This window comes from Panthera leo, chromosome C1 (assembly GCF_018350215.1).
Source record: "Panthera leo isolate Ple1 chromosome C1, P.leo_Ple1_pat1.1, whole genome shotgun sequence".
Lineage (NCBI taxonomy): Eukaryota > Metazoa > Chordata > Mammalia > Carnivora > Felidae > Panthera > Panthera leo.
This window is the reverse complement of record NC_056686.1, coordinates 176756359-176772094: the sequence shown is the minus strand read 5'-3', so window position 1 is coordinate 176772094 and position 15736 is coordinate 176756359. Positions and strand designations below refer to the sequence as shown.

Below are 15736 nucleotides of genomic sequence, written 5' to 3'. Positions count from 1 at the left end.
AAGCGAAGTAAGCCAATCAGAGAAAGACAAATACCATGTGATTTCACTCATGTGGAATTTAAGAAACAAAACAAAGGGGAGCAGAGAGATAAACCAAAAAGTAGACTCTTAACAACAGAGAACAAACTGGTGGTACCAAAGAGGAGAGGTGGGTGGGGTGATGGGTGAAATAAGTGAAAAGGATTAAGAATCATTTATCATGATGAACACTGAGTAATGTATAGAAGAACTGAAAGACTATATTGTACACCTGAAACTAACACATCATTGTATACTAACTATACTAGAATTAAAATTTTAAAAATCAAATCATTGGATGGTTCCACTTATATGATCATTATTTTCATTAAGAAAATATGCTTACATGACAGAAGTGAATTCCCTTAACACTGTTGCCCATCTTGTCCAGAGGAGGAGACCAGCACATCATGCCCATGACATTAGGGACAACTAAAAGAATGCCCCCAGCAACTCCAGATTTTGCAGGAAGACCAACCTGAAAATAATTTGAAAAAAAAAGGATATTCTTATTAACATTTTAAAATAAGGACAATTATGTCCAACAATAAGGGAATTGGTTTAGAAATTATGGTATACGTATACACAGAATTCTAACATTACAAGTGTTGTAGATAACTATTAATATGTTTATAATACAGTAAATGAGAAAACACTTATAAAACAGTTGAGATGTATTTAAATACAGAAAACATTTGAAAAGATACACTCTTAAGGATTAAGGTAGATTACATCTAAATTGTGGAGCTATGAATGTTTTTATTTTATTCTTTTGGATTGTGTGTGTGTGTGTGTATATATATATATATATTAGTATATATTGAATACAATATATTGGATTGTGTGTATATATATATATATATTTTTTTTTTTTTTTTTTTGAAGTTTATTACAGAGTGCACACAAGCATGTAGGAGGGGCAGAGAGAGAGACGGACAGAGAGAAAGACAAACAGAGAGAGAGACAGAGAGGGAAAGAGAATCCCAAGCATGCTGATGCAGAGCTCAAACCCATGAACCACAAGATCATGACCTGAACCAAAATCAAGAGTTGGATACTTAACTGACTGAGCCACCCAGGCACTACTGGACTAGATTTGCTAATTCTATAATAAACATGTATTAAAGTATGAAAAGTTATTTTCAAAAAATATTTTATGACTAAAACAACATGAGAAATTGTATCTTCTTAGAAGATTTTCTGTGGTATACTGTCTGAGAATTCTCTGAGGAGATAAGATCACAAGTAATTCAAATTAATCCTCTTCAAAACACTTAAGTTCACATTATGTAACACTTGACAGTAACTGTGATAAAAAGACAAAATTCGTATCATCAGGGCAGTATTCACTAATGGCTTACTAACATTCATATACTGAATACCTATTGCTAGAAGTAATCTTGCACAATACTAAGGAAAAAAAAAATTAACCTGAATGGGATAAACCAATTTCCCAGCAATACAAGATACAAGGGACAATGGTATGGATGTAATAAAGAAAATCTAGACTGAAAAACTGTACAGGATAAATTACCCAGTTCTTTCAACTAAAAATAACAAGAAAGAAAGAGAGGTCAAGGAAGAGAACATACATTTAAAAAGTAATAATAAAGGAAGATATAACCGATCATTAACACATGACCCTTATTTGCATCCCAGGTTAAATAAACCACAAAATAGTAATTTACAAGACAATCCAGATAATCTGAACACTAAATATTTTGATATTAAAAATGAAAAAATTTTTTTCAAATATAATAATGGTGCTATGTTTGTTCGTTTGTTTTCTAAAAAGTCCTTATCATTTAGAATTACACACTCAACTACATGACAAGAATTGGAAATAAAGATAAACTGGTCAGGTACTAATAACTATTGAAGTTGAGTAGTGGGTAACATTAAATGCATCTAGTTTTCTGTTCTAAAATTTTCAAATAAAAAAATCTGTAGGGCATTATATCTTGACATAAGCAGAATGAGGTAAGAAAGTCCATATTTCACAGGTGTACACAAATGTCCAAAAATGCACAAGAGAGCTTCAAGAGTATATTTTTGTTAACTTAATATACTTTAAGTGCTTTAAAATATCTATGATTATAACCAAAGGTGTTAAACATCCCAATTATGCGCTCCTTCTGAACTTAAGGAGCTTTTGAAGTATGTAATCACCATAAGGCTTAGTTATATTAATAAGAAATAGAGAAAGTCTGTACTAACCTTGCACACTGGAATGCCTTACAAGTAGAAGTGATGAGGTTTTATAAATTAAACTCCAAGTTCTTAAGAATATCGGGTAGCCTGCTTAACTCTATTCCTTAACAAGTCTGTAACAAATTAACCTTAAAAACAAGTCTCTCTCTCAAAAATTAATGTGCAGGTTTAGAACCAAAGTTCAAACTGTATTTTTAAAAGAACTAGTCCAGACTAGTTTCTTGCAGTAGAAAATTAAGATTAAACAATTACTTACATGGAAAGCAAACTGCCCGGAGAAATCATACATGCCACAGGAATGCATCAAACTCAGTGTATTTCGAACTGCTTCAGGGCTCAGTACTCTCTCACCAGTAATTGGACAGAAACCACCATTAGCCAGTGTTGCAGCCATCACACTGGCTGATTCACATGTTACTTCAATGGAGCATAGCTAGAAGGAAGAAAAAACTGAATTCTGAAAATTTAGGTTGACATTATTTTCTGTACTACAACTGACTTCTAAGAAAATATATTTCATCTGGTAGTTCATACAGATCTGAAATCTTTCCTTCAAGGGGATTATTTTAATATAACTTGATAACATTCCAAAGATTTAAATTTGAACAAATTTCAAGCCCCTTTAAGGTTTATCCTGATTTGCCCAGTTATCAAGTCTTTTATAATGGCAAAACCAGGATAGGATGAGCCAGCCCCCAAGCATTAAGATCTATAATGGTCCCAAGTGATATTCAAAGTTGCTTAAATATTAATGCTTTCTGTAGGATACACAAACATTATTATTTTTAAATTGAAAGGAAAAGGAGCCATGATATATTTTTAACACAAAGCAACATACATTAGTATTGATAGATAGCATTTACATTAGAAATTGCTACTTTAGGAAAAAAAGATGCTAAAATGACTGACATTTTCACTATAACAAATCTCAGCATTCCTATGTAGTAACATGCAAAAAATTAAGGAATGGAAACCAAGATAGCACTAGCCTGGATACTCTGAGTGCCTAAGTCAAAATACTACCTTTTAAACCACTTATTAATATTTAAATATTTATTTGATATTGACTAAGGGTACTGGACAGAATATACTGAATAAACAAAAGCAAAGTCCAGGCAGAGTATAGTACAGTATTTAAAAATAATCAAAATAATGGAAATAAGTTTACCACAGCAAACCCAAATTTATCCATAAAACAGAAATAATAAATAAGCTCCATTTGACTTTTCATTAACAGCAATCCAAACTAGGGGGCAGGGTGTGTATGGGGAGGTGGGGGAGGAAGTAGATGAGAAAGAAGATGGGAAGGGGGAGCAGGAAGAAAAGGCTGAGTTACCAACTTGGAATCTTTCCTTACTAATTTTTCAAGATTCCACAAGAGACAAAGGGGTTTGGAAAGAGCAAGAAGGAAAACTTATTAGCTACAGTGCATTAGGAAACTGGCTGGGAGCCACTTTTTCACTGACTTTCACTTTTGCTTGTTTATATTAAAACCTCTTCCTTATTTCTCCAAAACTACAGAACCTAGTCACTATACTGACCCAGATAGCAAAGACTTATGTAGATGTAATCATGAAATGCTTTCTAAAAGAAGTTAAAATTTAAACTCCAATGATCATTTCCTAACTTATACTTAGTATTAACTGGAATTTTGTCTGTCATAAGATGATATATATACCAAATTTGACAAATCCCAATTTAACAGTACTTTTCTGATACCCTGATCAGATGTTCAATTACATGCAGCCCTTCTCCAAAAAAGTAAGGCTTCTATTCTACGGCTTTCTTTTGATTTTTACCCTGAAGTGCAGAAATTTCATAGTAGGTTAGTAGCACCTAGGCTATAACAGCTAAAGTGTATATATCGAAGGAAAACAAACATTAACGTATGGAAGAAATAGAAGTAAATGACACTATTATTTCATAGAACACCTTACAGCTTCAAAGGAATTTGACACATATCATTTCATGTTATCTTCAAGATAATGCAGACAGTTAGGTTAAGCATATGCTACACATAATGAAATTAGGTCTAAGTTACTGAAGTTATGTCACATGGCTAAAAAATGGCCAGATTAGACCTTGATTTTATACTGATAGTCTGGATTCTCAATTCACAGTTCTTCACGTTGGCAGGTGACAAACTGTCATCAAAATCTACATTATCAACCCCCCTTACATATTTTTTAACATTACTACAAAAGTGAAATTAAAGCACCTTAAAAAGTAAAGACAGGCAAAAGTAAGATTAACTAGAAATCAATAATAATTAATTTACTATTTAGCTTGATATTACAGCCCATTGATATTAGCACCGATGGTATTAAATCTGTAGGAATGAACTGAACTGAAAATACAGGGAGAAAAGAGAGTTATCGGGGAAGGCTCTCTAAAACTGAGTTCTATAATCACAGCAGATTATGTGAGTGGCCCACTCAGGAATGTGGAGAAACTATACTAAGTTAGAAAAAAAAACACCACAGGGGTGCCTGGGTGGCTCAATCGGTTGGGTGGCAGACTTCGGCTCAGGTCATGACCTCACAGTTCGTGAGTTTGAGCCCCACGTCAGGCTCTGTGCTGACAGTTCAGAGCCTGGAGCCTGCTTCAGATTCTGTGTGTTTCCCTCTCTCTGCTCCTCCTCTCCTCATGCTCTCGAAAATAAACATTAAAAAACAAACCAAAAAAGCATCATATGACTTTGCAGAAATGAATTAAACCAACTGAGAAACTGCTACTTTAAAATGCTGAATATAGGGGCGCCTGGGTGGCTCAGTCGGTTGAGCGGCCGACTTTGGCTCGGGTCATGATCTCACGGTCCGTGAGTTCGAGCCCCGCGCCGGGCTCTGTGCTGACAGCTCAGAGCCTGGCCTGTTTCGGATTCTGTGTCTCCCTCTCTCTGACCCTCCCCCGTTCATGCTCTGTCTCTCTCTGTGTCAAAAATAAATAAACGTTAAAAAAAAAAAATTTTTTTTAAATAAAAAAAATAAATAAAATAAAATAAAATGCTGAATATGAACCCTCCAGTGAAGAAACAAACAAATCCTCAAAACAAAACTTAAAAGCTAAGAAATCAGCTTAGTTTTTAATAAGGACAAACCAATTTCTGGAATTATATACCATTTTTGATACTTCTCAAACAAAGTAAAAAACATTCCTTATTACATTCTAAGGCATGATTTTTAGGAGGAAAAAACATGAGAATGCCTTTCATGAGGACTCTTTTTAGAAGGGGAGTGGTAAATATATTTTATCTTAATCTAGAGCCATGATTTCAGAGACATCTATACTCTGCACAATGTGACACATCCATTTATATACACAACTCATAGAGTTGAAGTAAATTACCTGGAAATAGAAGTCTAATATACCAACCATGTCTGTGCCTTCTGGAAAACACTGAAAAAATAGAAAGGCAATTAAAAACAAGAATATATGCACATAAGTAAGACACATAAAGACTAAATTTAAAATGTATACAAATGTCTCATATTAACTGATAACAAAATAGTATATAACCTATAAAAAGGCTTACAACCCTTTTTACATGAAATAATAAAGAACAATAAAGCAAAACTACATTACATACAGATTTCTAGATACTAGTTTAACAATGATAAACTGATTCATAATTCATAAAGCAAGTTACTGGACAACCCACTTAAAATTTAAAAACCAAATGTAATCAATAATAGTCTGGCATCACACTTTCAGAAAAATGGGCTAATCCTTAAGAAAAACTTGCATCAATGTAATTAGTAAAATATCTGAATACTGCCAGATATTAAATTGATTTAATATTAACATTTTGAAACGACTAACTCAAGAGCATTTTGCAAAAACTTCTAAACATTAAATAGTAATAGACAGTTGCTTAAAACCTATCGTTGAGTTTTTAGCATACATGTTTACATATTTTATTAAATAAAACAATAATTTGAAATAGAAACAAAAAAATTCAAGAACCTTTTTTTCTTTTAGGTAATATCCTATTGCAAAATTTCGATCTCCACTTTCTCTTTCAGACTGAAACCTAGAAGGAAAAAAATTGCTCTATTTACTTATTTTCTATAAAAGTATGATTGTCCTGTAGTGTAACTGTATAGCAAAGTATAGTATAAAGAACACTGACCTAAGAGTCGGGACTGCTGGGTTTCAGTCTCAGTTCTGTCAATAGGCTAGCTATGTGGTTTTTGGGGAAGTCATTTAATTGACAATTCTTTCAGTCTTAATTTTCTCAGCTGTGAAAGGACTGAAATGGGTTAGGCCCTTTCTAATCTTCATATTTTGTGAATAAAGAAGCTAAGTTTAAAATTACCAAGTATTCCACCATTAAAAAATACACTAAGAAACTGCAGAATCTTCTGGGTCCTCCAAAAGTACAATAATCAATTCCAACTGCAGGAATCCATGGAAATTTCACTAAAGGAAGGACACATGAAATGGGCCTTTCAGCATTTGTTGGATTAACAGATTTCGGGGGGAAGCCTAGGCAGTGGCAAATCCCATGTAGCATGAACAAAGTTATAAAAGTATAGAAGACAGGACTGCACTGAAGAATGGCGTATGTTCTGATGTATCTGAGAAATAGGGTTCATGGAGAAGAGTGTAGAACCATCAAACTAACAAAGGAAACTGGGACCACATTATTATCAAGACTGATAAATCTAAAAATGGCTCCTGATGGCATACCAAATGAAAGCTTGAAGGCTTTCTATCAAATTACCTTGTTGAGACCTACATTTTAGAAGGATAACTCTGACATCAGTCTGGGAAAGGGGAAAAAGAAAGGATGACTTATGTTATTAGTAAACTGAAGTAATAAAAGCCATAGAAAGCCTGAACTTAGGTAGTGGTGACAGGAATGGAAGGAGAGCTATGATCAAACATGAGAGCACTTCGGCAAGTCTTTCAACCTAATGGGGAAAAGGGGGAATGGTGAATGAAGTCTGATACAAAAGTCTAGATTTTTATTCCAGTCGACTGAAAGGACAGTGATATCAACTGACGTGGGGATCCATGAAGCAAAGAGTAGTTTGAGAAGAAAGAGAATGAGTTTTAATTTAGACAGATTTAACTTGTGTGCAAGCATCCATAAGGCTGCTGACAAAAGAGGAACTGTGGGTGACAGACACTTTGTATTATCAATCACAAGGTGTGTGTGGGGGGCGGGGAGAGTCTCTCCTAACTATACATTTTAATGTTTCTATGGTTAGAAAAACAATGTTGGATATGTGGATATGAAAAAGCTCTTGAAAATAAACTTGTCAACTTGCCATACCTTAAAAAAAAAAAAAAAACTCAACATGGTGTACATAAAGAACTAACTGCTTAGCAATGATCACAGTGCCTAGCATATAGTTCTGTTCACCAAACACTATCAAGTGGCTATTATCTGCTGGATAACAGGAATACAAAAATGAATTGGAAGACATTTCTACCCAGGTCTAAAGGAAGTCAGAGTCTTATGGTGGTGATGAGGCAGTGAGACATAGAGTAAGCTCAATTAAATATGGTAATATAATAGCACAGAAGAGAGGTGAGATGAGATTCATGAAAAACTTCTTAGAAAGATGCTTAAGTTGATGAATAAAAGTTGGTAGAGCAGACAACCTGAAAATTTTTGTTTCCTGAAACATGAAGTACAAAGTATCACCTATTTAGTATTCATGCCAAAACCGTTTCAGCTTTATGTAACCACAAGGAAACAACCAGACCTATTCAAAATGTGGAATATCCACGATAGCCCATGGGCCAGATGTAGCCTACTGCCTGTTTTTATAAATAAAGTTTCTTGAAACACAACCTCATATTGTCCATGGCTGCATTCCTACTGAAACAGTAGAAATGAGTAGTTGCAACCAGAGTCCATATGGCCCACAAGTCTGAAAAATTTACTATCTGGTCCTTCACAGAGAAAGTTAGTTAATTCCTGCTTCGTAAAACAAGTGGTTGGCACTCTTCAAAGAAAGCCACTTAATAAAATTTTATAAAGCAAAGGTGTAGGGCAGGAAAACTCTTCTATTTTAAAAAAGCAGAAGAGACATAAATGTAATGTGCAAACCTTGATTAATTCCTAGGAAGCAAAGGTCATAAAAGGCTTTTAGGGGGTGGACAGTTGGTACATTTATGTATTAATGACATCTTACGATTAATGTTAGTGATCTTAATGTTAATGTTAATGTGTTGATGGTACTGTGGTTATGTAGGAGAATGTCCTTATCTCAGAATATACATGTTGAGTTATTTATGGGTGAAGTGTTGAGATGTCTACAACTTTATTTCTATCAGTTCAGAGAAAAAAAATGTATATTTACATATGTGTGTGTGTGTGTGTGTGTGCGTGTGCGTGTGTGTGTGTGTGTGCAGAAATACACGTTTTAAACAGTTATCTAAAGAAAGAGGTTGAGGAAAAGCCAATGAGACAAAATATTAATCAGAAAATATAAGTGAAAGATATCCAGATATCCATTGCTTATTCCTTCAACTTTTCTACAGACTGGCAAATTTCAAAATAAAAAAACTGGGGTTAAAATTAAGTTAGCCAGGCAGAGAGATTTAGAGAGGTAAGACAGGTATTACAGGCAAAAAGAAAATTGAGTAACTCTCAGTAATTTAAGGGAAAGTTGGGTCCCTTCTAACTTTATAGCCACAAGAAGTTTATCCAACCTATATAAAGCATTTAAGTGTTCTCTCAGGTAATTCAGAAATAATTCATTTCCCTTTAATGACGAAATTTTAAGTAATTATTTATTCGCTGAAGTAAGCCCTAGGACCAAACCAGATTAATTCTAAATACACTATGTATTATATATGTAGAGAAAGGGGAGAGGCTGGGGGGGGGGACAAAACAGCATTTAAAATAGAATTCTATAGGGGTCCCTGGGTGGCTCAGTTGGTTAAGTGTCCGATTTCAGCTCAGGTCATGATCTCGCGGTTCATGAGTTCGAGCTCCATGTCGGGCTCTGTGCTGACAGCTCAGAGCCTGGAGCCTGCTTCAGATTCTGCCTCTCTCTCTCTCTCTCTCTCTCTCTCTCTCTCTCTCTTTCTGCCTCTCCCTTGCTCATGCTCTGTCCCTCAAAAATCAATAAACATTTAGAAAAATGTTTAATAGAATTCTATACTCTAGATATTTTTGTTAATTTAAAGAGGACTGGCCCATTATAAAAACCTAAGTCAAAAATTACACTCACGTTGCATTACTGAATCCAACGTATTCATTGCCAGCCATCTTATTCAAAAACTGCATCACCTATAAACCAGAATTAGAAAGTATCAGTAATTAAAAAACAAGTATTTAAGGAATATAAATATAGCATGAAAACTGAATTCTATATTGCACTTACATAGTCAAATTTTTCAGCATTATTCACTCCTTGCTGCAAAGAAATGAGATAAATATGTTAATACAGGCATCACTACAGTTTAAGTTTTAACTGAGTATAATTATCAAAATTTCAAACTGCTATCATAATTAATATACTGTACATTAGTACTTTTAAATCTAGGAAATACTTCTAAAATAATTCAATATTTACATAAACTTTTTACATGTTCTTTTATTAATACCAATATGTTGACAATGGGTCTGAATTACAAAGGGAATGCTTTATTTTAAGTATAAGCTTTACCCAACCCAAAGTTACAGAATTTTAGTTACCCCAAATTCCCTTATATTTCATGACAACACATAATCTGCTAGAGCATACGTTATTTAATTTCATATTTTAAAAAAACTTAAAATAAAGTTTCACCCTTAGAAAAGAGTTGAGTATAAATTATGGTTTTCAAGTAAGAACAATCTACTCATATTTTTAAAATAACCTCAAACCAGTATTAGAGTTAGGAAGATGAGTTGTGTTGCAAAACTAAACTAATCTTTTATAATTCTATATATGCAAACATCCTGCATACATTTTGCTAGTATAAAAAAAGCTCTACCTTTTGTATCTCATTTGTTTTAACAATATGTGAACTAAAAAATATATATTTCATAGCCTCTAAACAATTAGCTACATTTGAATTTAGCATTATGCCAATTCAGAGCATGGAAGATGTATTGTTTCATCACTTCTATTTCTGACACGTTAGCTACTGCAAATGTCAATAGGAAAAACCTATGTAATGTAGATCAGTTCAAGTAGCCAAATGGTTTCATTTTTACCTCGGCGAAGTTTACAAAGCAGTAAGATGTAGATCTGAAATCAAACGTATTAATTGGTGATATGCACCCAATAGAAACAATACATCTCTAATTTTTAAAACAGGTTTAAAATAATTTGACAACTAAAATTTTAAAACAAAAATTTTAAACTTTACCCTAAAAATTTCAAAACATTACACTTTAAAATTTGATTATGATGGGGAAAACCTGTACCAGAGAATTATTTAACTGAATAAAGCCAGGTTCATTCTCCACTTTACAAGTGGATTAAGATCTGGCTGATAATCTGTGAAACCTTACAAATCAACTTATTTACCAAAGAATGTCAATCACATATACAATCAGTAGCTGAAAAGAACACCACACTATTTCATCAAAATTAGGCATTAACAAAGCTTAAACAAGATAATGATGGATAATTTAGCTACAGCCATATCGTAATCACTATCTATGTATTTTCTCTAAAGTGCCCTTTGACATATTTTAATTTTTCTTTCCTTATAATACACCAGAATTCAAAATGTAGAAATGTAACTCCAAAGCTGTTCAATGAAAAATAATTAAAAGAAGAAATTACCAACTTCATTGAACTGTTGCAGTTGTCAAAATATTCCATAGATCCTAATGCTGTAAAATATGTAACAACATTTAAACCACAAAAACCTTTTTAACCTTAGAAAACGCACAAAAAAAAAAAAAAAAAAACAACTCTTTTGGAAAAGGATGTCAGCATTTGCATTGGGATGTTACATGGATAATTACCATTATACAATTAATCAATGTAAAATAAACAAGTTATACTGAACTTCCATTCTCTGACCTAAACTGTGCCCTACAGAACAAATACAAATTTTCTTTATTAAGCTGTCATGTTTAATAAAAAGAAAAAAAACCTGCTTCAACTCTAGACTATGGTCACAAGCTTGACCTACTTTGTAGCTTACTAAATTTAAAAGCATAATTAAAATTGTTTTGCTTCTAAGCTATTTTTTAAAAAACTGATATTTACCATTGTCAATCATATAACCTTTTGGATAAACTACTTGAAATGTTCTAGGCGGATTATATAAAAACACACAAAATAAACTAACTGATTTTGTTGACCCAAGAAAGTCTTTCCCCAAAATTTCCCCATTTAAAGGTAAAAGCACTTGTTTAATGTTTGTTCTTACTATCTACAGTGAAAATAGTATTTTACTTAAGTCAACAAAATATATTTGCCCCTGTATCTCTTGGAAAGATTTCATGTACCCCAGGAATATATGGGATCTAATAATCATTATAAAATGTCAAGTTATTTTAATTTCAAAAAAATAACAGAAGAAAGTTTATTTGTAAAAATGTTAGAAAAAATACACATACACATACAAAATAGAGTAAACCCCTAAAAGCAAATATACAAACTGTAAAAATAAAATCCATCAACATCTAGTAGTGGGGTACAGAGAAGTGGAGGACAAGATACTATGAAAATTAGAAGCCAGGAATGGGTACAAAGGGGCTAGTTACACTATGTTTATTTTGAGTATGTTTGAAATTTTTCATAAAAAGTTAAAGAAAAAATGTTTATTAATAATGTCCCATGTTAATTTACAAAACTGTTATTTTAGAATATTCTTTTCTCTTTGAAATAGTAATTGATTTTTAATTAGTTCATGTATAAGTGGATATTTTCTATTGCTAGAATAAAGAGATTCTCTTCCTATTTAAAATTTTTACAGAGGTAGGAGTTGAGAAATCTTGCTGACAACAGATGAGTAGATAGAAATAGGAAAGGTTTTGTTACAGCAATATCACTCAATTCTTTTACATATCTATATTACATGTAAAAGTCACACAGCAATCCATCCTTAAAATTTACACTTAATGTTCTTATTAACTAACAACTCGATTAGATCCTCTGTCCATTTTGTTGAAGCCAAAGACCTGGAAACAATCTATATACAAGAGGGCTGTTCCCACTCATTACAATGATTCATGTCCTCAATAACACTGACTCCAATATTTCAAAATGTTCTCTTTCACTGGTGCCCAAGAGGTTTTTAGAACCTGAAAGTGTACCACAGTAAAAATTGGTACAAATGAGAAGTATGCCTTCTTTTGAAAAATGGGAGGAAATATGGACCAAAGGCAGACTAATTTTAAGAAAGACATATATGAAAACTGGAATTTGGAAACTGGTCTTAAAATTATCAATGTCCCTTTATCTCTTGGAAAAAACTTCCCATAACCAGGAATAGGTTTATCCCACTTTTAAATCACTATACAACCAATATTATACATGTTATTTTAATTGTAGAAAAAGCTACAATGCTATATAGGTAAGTACAGTAGGAAAACTTAAAAACTAAATTGGAGAAAATATATTTACCAAATGATTTACCAAATCCATTCACCAAATGATTTTTTTTTTCAGTGAGAAAAAGTGTTTTTATTAAAGCAAGGGGACAGGACCTATGGACAGAAAGAACTATACTGTGATTGTGAGGAGTGATTGATTATTTACTTTTAAGTTGGGGAAGTAGAGATAAGGAAGTTTCTAAAGTATTTTTCATATGTTAAAGACGACTTCCAGGATCGTGGAGATCAAATGACTTCTAAAAAGCAAACTATAAGGTTTGTCTGAAAAGGGTAGTTAAGTAATCAGATCCTGAGATTAGAAAATTCTAGGAGTTAATTCTTCTGCAAACATACATATTCTAACTTAAAGAATTTTCATTTCATTGAAGAAAACTTTATGAATGAAAATGTGATAAATAGGCACTGACTTTTTAACACTGGCTATTAAAAGAATTAATATAATTATATTGGAGTTTTTATAACCGGTTTTTACAATATACTCCCGAATTATGTATATTATACATTAAAACACAGGTGAAAACATTACTGTTAATAGGGACATCTGCTAATACGTTTAATACTAATATGACTCATTTGAAGTCAATGCATTAATCAGAGTTATGTGTGAGTAAATCACTTGATTCCAGTCATTAAGTATGGAGGTGTAAAAGCCAACTGAAAATTAGAGATCACAGGGGCGCCTGGGTGGCTCAGTCGGTTGAGCGTCTGACTTCAGCTCAGGTCATGATCTCACACTCCGTGAGTTCTAGCCCCGCGTCGGGCTCTGTGCTGACAGGTCGGAGCCTGGAGCCTGCTTTGGAGTCTGTGTCTCCCTCTCTCTCTGCCCCTCCCCTGCTCATGCTCTGTCTCTCTCTGTCTCAAAAATAAATAAAAACATTAAAAAAAATTAAAAAAAAAAAGAAAATTAGAGATCACAGAGGAAAGAGGCAAAAGAGGTAACTGAAAATGATTTATAGAATACTTTTAATTTAATCTTGCCACAGAAAATGCTTTAAAGCTAAATAATAGTTGGAAGATTTAAAATAGATATTACAGGTAAAAAATGTTCTAAATCTAGTATTATATAGATTAACCCTAAATATAAAGAGAAAAGTGAATTCTGATGTCAATAAACTATCTGCCTTTCATTAAAAAAAACAAAATTCAAACAAACCGACTGATATAAACATGGAGTGAAAAAACAATACCACAATAAAATTACCAAGTCCAAGGCATCATCCAGTACTTCCCAGAGCCACAAACCGCCTTAAAAGTATGGCTCACAAGTCCAACAAGTTATTGCTAACATAACTAAACTGAAGCACTACGTACATACTAACTAAATTCATCTTATTTTCATGGAGTACGATTAAATTATCTTTTAATAACAGAAAAATCTGATTTTTAAATTTAAAAAGACTTCTGATTAAAAAAAATCAAGCTTCTTCAAATGACAAAAACTGGAAAGTACCACTAGAATAAAGAGATATAAACGCAGAAGACAGTGTAACTTACTATTTCCCTTTAAAGTGAAAAAGCAAAAATAAATAAATATAAAATAAGTAAAATAAAATAAAATAGCAGACCTATGGCAATTATCTTTTAGTAGGTTTTCCTCATTTTCCCACCCTAACCCTCAAGTTATTAGAAGATTTAAACTTTTAAACTAAAACTAGTTGAAGTTTTTACCACTGCAAAGAAAAAAATTACATAAATATACAGCTATTTCATCCAGAGTAACTGTGTTCCTTTCAAATTGTTTACTCTTCCCTTTAAATTAAGCAACCATATTATCATTATCAGATAAAACAAATTACATCAAAAAGTATTCCTTTAATTCAGTAGTTACCACAAAGAAAAAGAAAGAATATTACTTTTAAAGTTTTTAAAATTTTGTGCATTTTAAGTACAAAATGACATTTGGTTTTTTTTTTGGAAGGTATTTACCTAGATAGCTTTGTTTAAAATTTTAAATATTGGAGTTTTCCTACAAGTTTAGTAGTTAAGAATTTATGCAACAGGTTCCTTCTGTCCAAATCCTCCTTTTTTCCACAATCTGCTAATCCTTTTGAACATTTGCTCTGCCTCTTCCCCCATTTCCTGAGGATCATCTCCAATCCTACAAGGAAAAAATATCAATACTACAAAATTAAGAAATAAAGAGTCTTACTAAAGACTCTACTTAATTTGTGTGTGTGTGTGTGTGTGTGTGTGTGTGTGTGTGTGTGTGAGAGAGAGAGAGAGAGAGAGAGAGAGAGAAAGAGAGAGAGAGAGAGAGAAGACTAACATGAGGAGAATGTTTTAATAGCACCATAACTGAGTTTAAGTTTGAAAGCAAAAAATAGCCTTAAGGTCATCAACTAAGAGCTAAAAAACAAAATTCACATCTAGTAGCCATGGTAAAATATGCATGCTTTGGATACTCAAATGCAAGCTCCTTGAGAAAAGGCTTAAGTTCCTTTACAGATAGTCGGCACTGACTAATGTCCAAAGAATACCTACATTACCCCCCACTAAAAATTAGATGTGACTTTTAAGCCAGTAAGTTATTATTTGTACAAGTTAAAATTAAGAAAATAAAACTTTTCCTTTAGGACAATATAACAATGCTAGGTAAAGACAAAGATGTTATCAAGAGAAACAGCAAACACCTACATTAAATATGTCAGAGTGAATTCTAATGAAGAGTAAACAAACCAGGAGATTTAGCTCAAGCCCAACTCTTCTGCTGTTAGCCCTTATCTAGTTTCAGTTTCCTCATTGCAACTATATAAAGAAGGCTGGACTTGAAGACCCTTGTTTGGCTATGGTTTTGCTAACTCAATTTCAATTACCAATTCATAAATATTATGTGATCATACAACAACTTGCATAGATCACATACAGATATTTAGAGGAGATCTGAATTCTTTTTAAAAAACAGCCTAAAAAAAAGGTATTACATTCTGGGGCAGTTTTACAAAGATATATAAGGCTTACCCCTCCAAGATTTAGATGAACTTCAAT

The 15736-nt window shown here is 32.8% G+C and overlaps 1 protein-coding gene across 4 annotated transcripts in view; it reads right to left on the bottom strand.

Moving 5' to 3' along the window:
* The window catches only part of GLS (glutaminase), an 85542-nt gene that overhangs the window by 37398 nt on the left and 32408 nt on the right, over positions 1-15736 (bottom strand). For 3 of the 4 annotated variants that reach the window (XM_042949484.1, XM_042949485.1, XM_042949486.1), the window contains exons 8-13: positions 9573-9605; positions 9420-9478; positions 6193-6259; positions 5575-5625; positions 2486-2662; positions 365-496 (exon numbers count right to left, since the gene is read on the bottom strand). In XM_042949484.1, the coding sequence (XP_042805418.1) occupies positions 365-496; positions 2486-2662; positions 5575-5625; positions 6193-6259; positions 9420-9478; positions 9573-9605 (519 nt within the window). Of the gene's footprint in view, positions 1-364; positions 497-2485; positions 2663-5574; positions 5626-6192; positions 6260-9419; positions 9479-9572; positions 9606-10967; positions 13494-15736 lie in introns of those variants that run through there. The other variant, XM_042949487.1, reaches the window with a different exon arrangement.